The sequence below is a fragment of the Chrysoperla carnea genome, chromosome X (genome assembly GCF_905475395.1).
Source record: "Chrysoperla carnea chromosome X, inChrCarn1.1, whole genome shotgun sequence".
Lineage (NCBI taxonomy): Eukaryota > Metazoa > Arthropoda > Insecta > Neuroptera > Chrysopidae > Chrysoperla > Chrysoperla carnea.
The window spans coordinates 14,230,902-14,242,334 of record NC_058342.1 but is presented as its reverse complement, the minus strand read 5'-3'; the positions used below and the strand labels follow the sequence as shown (position 1 = coordinate 14,242,334).

The window sequence follows — 11,433 nt, the reverse complement described above, 5'->3', positions numbered from 1 at the left end:
ACATGTATTTACAATTTACATTTTTACGGTAATAGAATGGGATTTTATAGTTTTGTACATTTAACATTGATGTGATGTTATATGAAGGCTTGTCAGATAAAATGAGTATACTGTGTGTTGTTTATCATGCCCAACACACGAAATAATACTTAACATTGAAATCATATTGAACTATTGAACATGATATTTCACCCGGACTGTATAATTACTAATATAGACCTATATTGACGATGTTGCTAGATTTTGAACATCTTACCTTCTAACTGTAATTAACGTCTCTAACATGATGGTATCGTTAAAATGGAAAAATCTTTACGATTTTTCTCTATCACACACAGCGTTTATCCAATTTTAACAAATCAAGAGAGTAATTCTTCTCAATTTGGGTCATATTTTCCAAAATTTTTTATCATCCAAAAAATATATTTTCATACTGGTAACGTCATTATTTTTTGAGCTAAAAATTTTTATAGTATGTCAAATTAACTTACATAACCGAGGAAGGCGATTTTTTGTATACCCTTTTTTGTAAGTCAAAATAAACGTAAAATTTAAACCATTCTAAATTGTATTACTACACATATAATGTTATAGTTATAACACTTAAAATGTAACTTCATGATGTCGCTTGACGCTGGCTTTAAGCGTAAAATTAGGGTTCCATCTATCTGAAAAAATTGAACAATGTTCAGCGTCAAGCAGCAGCGTTAAACTGTATAAATAAGCGACAAAAAACTTTATCAATATCGAAAGTCGATATCTCCAGATATTCATACTAAAAGTAATTCCCTTGGTAATGATAAAGAGTTGAATATAAATTTATTTAATCAGTACTGTCAAAATTATTCCTGAGAATTACTAAACTATGTTTAGCTTTTTACGATGTGATACTGCTATAAGTTTTTTTCCCAGATAGCAGCATGGCCGAAACAGACCACGTGACCTAATTTGATGCTCAAACTCAGAGACATAGAGTGTACTATTACTTAGAGACATAATAAAATAAAAATAATTGATTTTTCTCTTTCACAACCAATGCTGCCCAATTTTATTAAATAAAGTATTTAATTCTACTAAATTTGAGTCATACTTTAAGAGCGCATAAAATGAAGGGAGGAAAAAATGGAATGAAATAAAAATAATTTTCAGTATTACAGTAAAAAGTATTAAATCATTCCTGCAATAGACTAATAAAGTAGGTATTTCTGGAATATATTGAGCAAAAAAACGGATTTTATACTTACCGGTTACCGTAGTGTTCATATTGACTCTGTGCGTAGTTACGATGGGGAGAATCAGATCGACAAACACGCTTCCAGTTGATAATTAATTTAGGCGTTAAAGGAGACTGTTACAATTTAAAATTTTTTACATGTAAATTGTATAGCAAATTTCAAACTAAAATTATTGAAAAATAACAATTAATTAAACTTGTTGCATTCGAAATTTTGAAAATAAGAGACGAAATTGGATAAATAATATTTTTTAAATGAAAATTAACATTATTACTTATTTAAATTTGTTCGAAAATAGTGTTAAATTTTCAATGTAAACCATATATACAATTGATGACTGATATCCATACGATTATATTAATAAAATAGTGTATCGTTACTATGGTAACTGACTGAAATAAAACTCATGCAAAGAGCGAATAACCTTTCAAATGAATTATTGTAAATTTCAAATGTGTGTAAATATGACGTTATACTCAATTTTAACTGTATAATAAACATTTATCGCACATGTTCACAGCGACTCGTGTTTGTCAATGGTTGTCATAGTTAGTTCTGTTTATAAAAATTGGGTAGATACATCACATGATAAAATAATTGATAGTTTTGCAAAAATTTATCAAAAAATCACCTAAATGAAATGAATATTATTTAATTTTGACTATAAAATATTCATTTATATATACAAGTTTTTACCAAAACATACGAACAACTATGGAATCCGAACAAATCAATGGCCAGGAAGAGAACGTTCGAGTTGTGGTTCGAGTTCGTCCATCAAGTAAAAAGGAAAAAAAATTAAATTGTACAAATATTGTAAATGTTGATACATTTACACGGTCTTTGACTGTGAAAAAACCTGGCGGTAATGAACCACCGAAAACCTATACTTTTGATTATGTATTCGATGAGACTGCTACCCAAATGGAAATTTATTCGGAAACCACCAGAAATATTGTGGATAGTGTTATCGATGGTTATAATGGTACGATTTTAGCATATGGGCAAACTGGTACTGGCAAAACATATACAATGTCAGGGGACACAACACCTGAAACGCGTGGAATTATACCAAATACGTTCGCTCAAATATTTGGGCATATTGCGAAAGCTGATCCAATTTTTAAGTTTTTAGTTTGTGTGACATATATTGAAATTTATAATGAGGAGGTTCGAGATTTAATTACTAATACAGGTAAGAAAATTTTTTTTAAATATAATTTTTTTTTTTATTATTAATTTTCTTGGGGGTTCAAATTTTGTTGAATTTGACGAGATAAAGGACAAAAATTATCTATGTTTGGTTTAATATCAAAATATTGAAAGTGAAAGTTTTAAAAATCAGTGATAGTACAATTTTAAATTACTAAAATTTTTTGGATTCCTGAAGCCCGCTCAACCGAGTACCTACCTAATTTTTTTTAAAGGTTTCTTGACAAACAAGTGAAAGTACTAAATTTTACCTTGCCGGTTTAAGCATATAGTGGACTAAATATAGGAATGAATTGCCGATTTTTTTTAGCAGTAACACCGGGATGTCGTTTTTTGCATTCGATTCGTGCGGGTGTCTACAATCTTTTGTGAACAAAAGTGATGAGGGTGAAATGAAAAACTGGAAACTAAATGTCCATGGAAATGAATTTAATTTTGTTACTCGGATATTTTTGTTGACATTGAACTCGAATATCATAACGGAAATAACCCCCCGATGTATCTGGTGCCTAGGGTGGGAAGTTTACACCTCGTCTCTTGGAGTTTTATAAGAATATGTAACATATTTCGTTACTTGGGAGTTTTCAGAGCCGCTGAACACGACTATAAATACGAAAATGACCCCCAAGCCCCCAAGGGATTTGTTGCCCAGCGCGGGGTAGATACATCTCGTCTCTTGAAGTTTTACGAGAATATGTAATATACATATTTAGTTTCTGGACGTCCCCCTTTCGTCCGTCTTGGACACCAGATACTTCGGAGACATTTTCTTAGTGATAATCATGTTCAGCGGCCACGAAAATCCCCCGAGTTTCGAGGAAATATGTGTTATAAATATTGTCATATTTTCGTAAAATTCCAAGAGGCAGTGTATACTGCCCGCAATGCGCACCAGCTTTATCGGGGGCCATTTTGGTGGTGAGATACTCGAGTTCAACGGCCTCTAAAACCTCCGAGTAAAAACCTGAGACTCATTTCCATCAACATTTAGTTAGCAGTTTTTGATTACTTCCTCATGATTCTTTTTCACAAAGTTTATAGACGCCCTCACGAGTCGAATGCAAAAACGGTATCCATTCATAGTAAACCTTGTGATCGATGGAGTGCCCAAAATATTGTATCACGTGCCATTGGTTTGCCATCCTTGAGCATAGAGCGGCAAAATTTGAGAGTTAAAAATAAATCAAATAGTTTCGCACAATTAAAAAAATTTAACTATAAAAGCCTTTAATTGGTCCATTTCCGGTTGTCTGTCTGTCCGTACGTCAACACGACAACTAAACAACTAAAAATGAAAAGAGATATCAAGCTGAAATTTTTATAGCGTGCTCAAGACGTAAAAAAAATGTTTAAGTTCGTAAATGAGCAACATAAGTCAAGGTCTTGGGTCCTTAGGACTGATCTAGTAAACCGTAAGAGATAGAACAAAAGTTTAAATGTAAAAAATGTTCCTTATAAAAAAAAAATTTCGTTTGAAACTTTATTCGTAAACATCACTGTTTACACGTGAGATCACAAATTTGAACAAAACTTTTTTATGTCAATTTTCTCAAAACATTAAAAGATGGGCAGTTGAAAATTTGCAGGAAGCTTCAGCTAGTGGTCTTTTCTGAAAACTTATATTATTTTTTTTTTTGATCACAGGGAATTTAGAGGTGCGTGAAAAGAATAAAGTTGGCGTATTTGTAAACGGTTTAACTGGCTATATATGTAAAAATGCCGATGAAATCGATAACATTTTAAAATTGGGTGCCCAAAATCGTATTGTGGGTGCAACAGCCATGAATGAAGAAAGTTCACGATCGCACGCAATATTAAACATAACCGTTGAGTCCAGTATACGAGAACCAGGTGGAACTACACGATTTTTGCAAGGCAAATTAAGTTTAGTCGATTTAGCTGGATCCGAACGTCAACATAAAACTCATGCAGCTGGAGTTCGATTGAAGGAGTCAGCTAAAATTAATTTATCGTTGTCTGTACTGGGAAATGTGATATCTGCGCTAGTTGATGGAAAATCTACCCATGTGCCATATCGTAATTCGAAATTAACGCGATTATTGCAAGATTCGTTAGGGGGTAATTCAAAAACAGTTATGATTGCAACAATTGGACCAGCTGATGCGAATTATGAGGAAACTATCAGCACTTTAAGGTAAGCCAAAACTTGACTGACGCATTTTTTTAAACGACTGAAAATTTGAGAATATCGTATTAAAAAGATTTTGGGAGTTGGCAAAAAAATGTACAATTTTTCAAACAAACCTGAGTACATGAATTCCAATTATAATTACAGCCAAAATAAATTTTAATGACGAAAGGCGGGACCTAAAATTATGATCGGAATAACCGATATAAGTGATATGTATATTTTATCTGTTATGAATAGCTAGCTCGACCTGTACGGAATTCCGCTGTGCGGTACCCTTGGCTAAAAGCAGGCAAAGAAATAATATATAAGTGATAATTTACTTTTCTTTATTTGTAGGCAATTTCATTACAGATATAATGTACAAGCAACAAGCTACATAATGAAAAAAGGAAATCTTATTATTATTTCTCTAGCATGTTTTTTTTAAGTGGTACATTTTAAGACTGTGAGTCTATTTTTTGTTATTAGCCAGCAGGATAAACTTTAAAATGAGGTTTAAATCATGGAATTTGATGAAGGAATAAGGAAAAATCGCGTACTCAGGAAAAACAGAAAGAATAGATTATTTACAGAAAGAAATGCCCTAGGAACTAATTTGGTGCTTTTTTTTCCCAAAACTCTTTGGTGTTCTTACTTGTCTTGTGGCGACCGGGCTTTCATTTTTTCTCCGAGAAAGATGATTTTATTGAAATAATTAAGTCATGTTAAGTTATGTAGTAACATAAAAATTTACTGGTAACTAATTCATACTAACCCGAGTTCGATTTTGATTCTATTTGTGCTGAAAAGATAAATTTATCATGATACTTTCTATGTTTGTATGGTAATGCATAAATCTACAGTTATGCATAGCCTTAAACATGATTAAAATAAGGAAATATTTTAAATTTTATAATTAAAAAGCACTGATTTCTCTAAAAGGCGTTTGCTAAGAAGCCTTAGGTGGATATTACTTGTTTTTCAACCAGTTAATTCCCCACTAAGCAACATACAATAATAATTATTTATTTTTATTTGCTTGAAAAAAAAACTAAAATGGTTCTAGATTTCAACAGACCATAAATCAAGACCATAATTTTCCTATTCGCCATTTGATCGAAATCTAAAAAGCCTAAAATAACAGCTGCTATTTCTACAACAAGGTGTCTAATATTATAACATCTCTTTTCTCCAAGTTCCTCTGTTACATATACCGCTTAATTTTCTGATGAAGCCTTCTTCAAATATTCAAAAAATATTCTATTGCAATAGCGTAATTTTTAAAACTATACTCTATAGCTAATCTTGTCTGAATATCCCATTTTAGGGTCTAAAATCGGGTTTAGAATTTCGAAATTCAATTATACAAAGGAAATGTTTACTAAAAAATTATGATACTTTTTTAGGTATGCAAATCGTGCAAAGAATATTCAAAATCATACAAAACCGAACGAAGAACCGCATGACACTTTAATTCGAGCCTTCGAAAAACAAATTAACGAATTAAAACGACAATTAGAAGAAGAATCGATTCATAATCCAATCGTCGTGGAAGAAATTGAAGAAGAAGAAGAGGAAGAAGATAGCGATTTTAAACCGCAACGAACATTGTACACATTACCGGAAGTATTGGAAAATCAACAGTCGCAACTGAACGATTCCACACGAAGTGAAGATGCTGAAAAAAGTTTCGATGATGTGTCCGAAAAACAAAACAAAACGGTGGAAAAAAATCCACATCATGATGAATTGAATAAGACAATCAATGAGCAAGCTCAAATACAAGAGAAATTATCAAAATTAGAGGAGAAAATTTTAGTTGGTGGTGAAAATTTATTAGAAAAAGCACAAATTCAAGAACAATTATTAGAAGAATCAGCCAAGGAGCTAGAACTTCGGCGAAAGAATGAAGAAGAAATTTTAGAAACAATCAAAAATATTGAGGTATTTTTTTTTTATATATGGGTATATAGGGTGTTCTATAATGACCGTATTCGGGCAATCGATGATAGAGAAATAGTGCATTACAAGCCCCCGCTAATCCGAAAGACGACCATTCGTTCAGTAACATGTCAATCATTATCGGTTTTTCCTAGTCCTCTCGTCGATCAGTCTTTTAATTTCATCTACCACTGTCACTGTCTGCGTTTATTTTGATTGTTATTCGTGCTAAAAATTTCCACATCCTATACAAATTTGGTTCAAAATTTCTTCATACTATAATCCGAACAGGGTACAAATTTTGTGTATATCAGATAGGTTAGGTTAGAGGGGTTGGCCTGGGATGGAACACACTTGGACCATACGTTTCATTGTGATACCGAAAAAGAATTGGTTCATCTACGGCCACTGTCCTATAACCATTTGGAGCTGTTTCAAAACAGCAAAAGAGTTTTTAGAGATATCGTCAAAGAAAGGTTGGATCAAGTAAGTCCATCTCCTTATGACAAGAGTTGAGCAGTGGCAGAGAATATGGACATCGTTTCTTCCTCCTCTCCACTGGGTATTCGGATAACCGAATACGTTTTTAACCTTCAATCCATTCTTGCTTCAAAAATGACACACTTGAAATTCTTTTTAAATTTTTTTCAAAAAGTTTTCAATCGATCCTAATGAAGCTTCTTAAATTTGTTTTTCTTTATCATTTGAACACCAAATAATCGGTTTGGAACAGCCAATTCATCTCTTTAATGTTCCTACTTATCTTTTGACGACCAGGCTTTTAGTTTTTCTCGAAAGAGGATAATTTCATTGATAAAAACAAAACACAAATTCAGCAATAACGCAACAAATCTGCAGGCATAAGTGATACTTAATAAAAATAAATGATTTTTTTTTAGATGGAACGGATTGATATTGAAGAACGTTACAATAGTTTAGCCGAAGAAGTTGCTGGTAAAACAAAGAAATTAAATAAGGTTGCAGCTTTATTGGCAATAACAAAAGCTGAATACGCTGATTTACATCAAGAACAGCAACGTGAAATGGAGGGTACATTAGAAAATATGCGTAGCGTAACCAAAGATTTACAATTATCTGATCTCATCATTAACGAACACATTCCTTCAGAATATTACGTAAGTAGAGTTTTATTTATACATCTTGTAATGATGCTTTATCTTCATTTACTCTAATTACATTCTTCTGGCTCAATTTAGAGGGGCTATTGGTTGGAGGGCCGAAAAGCGTTAAGGATTCTTTACTTTCTAAATGTTCCTTAGTATCATAAAAATACTCTCCTAAAATTGTATGAAGAAATTCGAAGTAGAAAAAAAGTTAAGTGTACATAGCCAATTCAAAGCGACGCACGATACTTTAAACGCATTTTTCTCGAAAATACTTTTTTTAAACTGTTACGGCGTTTTTTCGTAGTACACGCGATCCATCTTTTAAAAACTAAATGTTTTTGATTCGTTAAAATAAAAACTAGTCAATACATTTTTAAAAAGTTAAAAAACTACCTCTACTTTTTTTTGTACAGGGGTAAATTCAACCCAAACATAAAATTAACAAAAATTAATTTTCAAAAGGTTTATTATATAGTTTTGAGTATTACAAATAAAATCGCGTTTAAATTTTTTAAAATATTTTACAGGAGGGTAACAAACTGTCACGCAAGCTCAAGCTTTTTGGATGACGCTCTCTGCAGTGGTCAAAATGGAACAAATGTGCCATGCAAATTTTTGTATAAACTTTAAGACATGTACAAACATCCAAAAGGGCTAATGTGCTGCACCCGTAGCTAAAAACAGGCTAGAAAAACAGTATATAACTGCTAATTTACTTCTTTTTTTTCAGATTTTTCAGATATGATACACAAAGTACATAATGAACAAAATTAAATCTGAATATTATTTTTCTACCTTTTTTTTTCATAAGCGGTACATTTTTTGACCGTGAAACTATTTTTTATCATTAGCCAGCAGGATAAGTTTTAAAATGAAGAGTTAATTATGAAATTTGATAAAGGAATAAGGAAGATCTCGCGAACCCAGGAAAAAACAGGCTAGAGAAATAATATATAAGATGATTTTTTTTTCGCCATGAGAAAGTCCCCTTAAAAACGCAAAAAAAGACTTATATATAGACTCAATCCCTGCGTTTATGACCTTGTTCTGCTTAGCAAATAACCTTACACAATTTTAGCTCATTTGAATTAAATGGGTTCGCTGAAGTTCCCAAATGTGGAAGGAAAGCAAATAAATATATATGTCACCGTTATATTGTAATCTTCACCAGATTGTAAACTAAATAGTAAAATTATTAATTTGACTTCTATAAAAAGGGCCAAAAACAACCCCAACTCGTACTAACTCGACCCAGATCTACTAAACATTACGCAATGAGTTGATTTTCGTTAATAGGTGTTGAATTAGCGCTAGTTGGAGTGATTTTTTGTAACCCCTGTACAATCTGACGGAAATTACAATATTACGTTGACGTATATATTTCAGACATCACCAAAACTCCATTAATCGTATTCTAAGAGTTGTAAAACTGATTATAATGCCCCATCCCTCTTCGTTGTGCTTTGATACAGTTTATAAGTCTATATTTTCGGATTAAATTCGACTAATAAGATGAATTTATCAATCAATTAAAGTTAATTATTTTTTTCTAGAAAAAAGTCGAGTCATTTGCCCAGTGGAATGAAGATATTGGGGAATGGCAGTTAAAATGTGTCGCCTACACTGGTAACCACATGCGTAAGCATGAAGAATGTCGTGAATCAAGATTTCGAAATCTTGGAAATGAGTTGGCTTATGATATTGAATTTCCTGTGAGTAACTCATACAACTTTAAAATTTTTTTTTTTCAAAATATCGATCTTTTATAATTTCTGAATCCATTTAGGATCGAACTTATTTTAATTTCTTTCCAATCGTGATGACAGAAAATAATTCATAGTGGCCACATTACTGGGAAATCTGGAAAACCTAGTAATGTTAGGGAATTCAAATTCTACTAGAAAAGTCAGGGTAATGCCAGGAACCTTCGTGAAAAAAGAGAAAAGTCAAGGAATTTCATTTTGTAAAAACAGTGGCCACCATGGGATTAAGTAATTATTGCGAACTTAAAATCTTCCTTATTTTTATAAGAAATCATAAAACTTTCAAAGCTAAATAAGAAAATTCTTTGTTTTTCAGGTATACATGCCTTATTTATCGCATAAACCGCACAATAAATTTCATACTGGTGTTCCACGTCCAAAAACTGCTGTACTATCACGCGGCCGTAAAGGTACAACAACTGATTTACGTGCAAATCAAAATTAAATTTATTGGATTTTATTCGGTAAAAATTTACGCTTCATATTTCATTCCAAAATCTTAGATAGAAGTGTCCATGAAAAATTTACAGTCACAAAGTCCTCATAAAAAAATTCTATTAATACCTTTATCACCTCTCTTCACACACATGAGGCCCGATATTGGTATCAATGGACCAAGCTGTGGTTTTATGGTGCACCGATTTAATTAAAGCCACCATATTTATTTTATTACCTAAAAAAAAACAAAAACAAATTTCTAGTCGTTTTATGTGCAAAGTATTTTTGGTAATTCCAATTAGTACAAGAAATAAAGATTTAAAACTAAGAAATTTTAGGGATTCACTGAAAAAGTAGTTATGTAAAAGTTGCTGTCACGTAGGGCTCTTGGAAAATTGAGAAATGGAAATTTTAAAAAACGCTTTTCCTTTACACTAGTTATTTGTTATTCATTCATTATTTATCAATGTTCAAATACTATGGCACGCCGTTTTACTTTTTAAAACCCCAAGATTTTTATTTTCAAATTTAAATTACGATTTACGGAATTAAAATTATCAATATAGATTACTTTAATTCTAAGTTTAAATTAAAATTATCACTAGTCTAGCACCTAAGTCCTAGACCAAGGAGTTCTCTGTGCCCTCATTGATCAAGCTATAGGATTCTGTTGAGCACAGGCGTCACGTAGAAAGCTCACAGCTTCTCCACTTCCCAGGATTTATGAGTCAACGGTTTCGGACCCAAGCATTATATACATGACTCTTCCTGTTTCTATAATACGAATATTCGTCACATCACTAATTGACATGTTATTTTACATACTTTCAACTATCTATAAACAAAAAATATTGAGCGAGTCCTTTAAATTTTTGAGTAAATTTATTTCTCTATTGCTTGTGCTAAATTTTATTATTGTGATATTAATTTTATTAATTTATAATATTAATTATTATTGCCAACCGTTTAATTATTAATTATTAATTTACCAAAATATATTTATTTGTTGCTTTTTTTGTAAAAATAAATTATTGTTTCTGTTTGATAATTTTTTTTTCTTTTTATTAATAATTAAGACATGAAAAACAAAATTAAGTGAATATTTAATAAAAAGTTTCTTGAACATATTTCAGTTTTGTTTCATTTTTTTTAACAAAACCTTAATGTAATACGAGCGTCAAGGCAAGTTAAGACTTGTGGTTGAAATTATTTGTACCTTATTTCCAACTTTGATGATTTTTGTTATAGCTTCATGAATGTAAACGAAAAATAAGAATAACATTTTTCGATATCTGCCTTGGTTTTCTAAACATCGAAAACTAAATAATTAAACAAAATTTTCGATATTTTGAAAATTACTCCACATATCGAAAAATTTCATCATTCATCCTTTTCGTCTTATATTGTCAAGTTGTAACATAATTCATCATCAAAATTGAAAATATATATTTTTTTAAATTTATGTCCCCACTACCGTACATACATTCTTTATTAGTTGGACACAACGTTTTTTTTTTCCAAAAATTTATTAATATTTAAAATTAAATTAAATAGTTTTTTTTTTTTTAATTTCCACCATAAAACGT

The 11,433-nt window shown here is 31.2% G+C and overlaps 1 protein-coding gene across 1 annotated transcript; it reads left to right on the top strand.

Annotated features, from left to right (window-relative positions):
- Nucleotides 1-1,886: 1,886 nt before the first annotated feature.
- Nucleotides 1,887-10,745, top strand: LOC123302339 (kinesin-like protein KIF3A). Its single transcript, XM_044885230.1, has 7 exons — nt 1,887-2,430; nt 3,439-3,444; nt 4,092-4,602; nt 5,985-6,522; nt 7,419-7,655; nt 9,200-9,358; nt 9,726-10,745. Exons 1-7 carry the CDS (start codon nt 1,950-1,952, stop codon nt 9,852-9,854), a joined length of 2,061 nt encoding a protein of 686 aa, XP_044741165.1. The 5' UTR covers nt 1,887-1,949; the 3' UTR covers nt 9,855-10,745.
- Nucleotides 10,746-11,433: the final 688 nt, after the last annotated feature.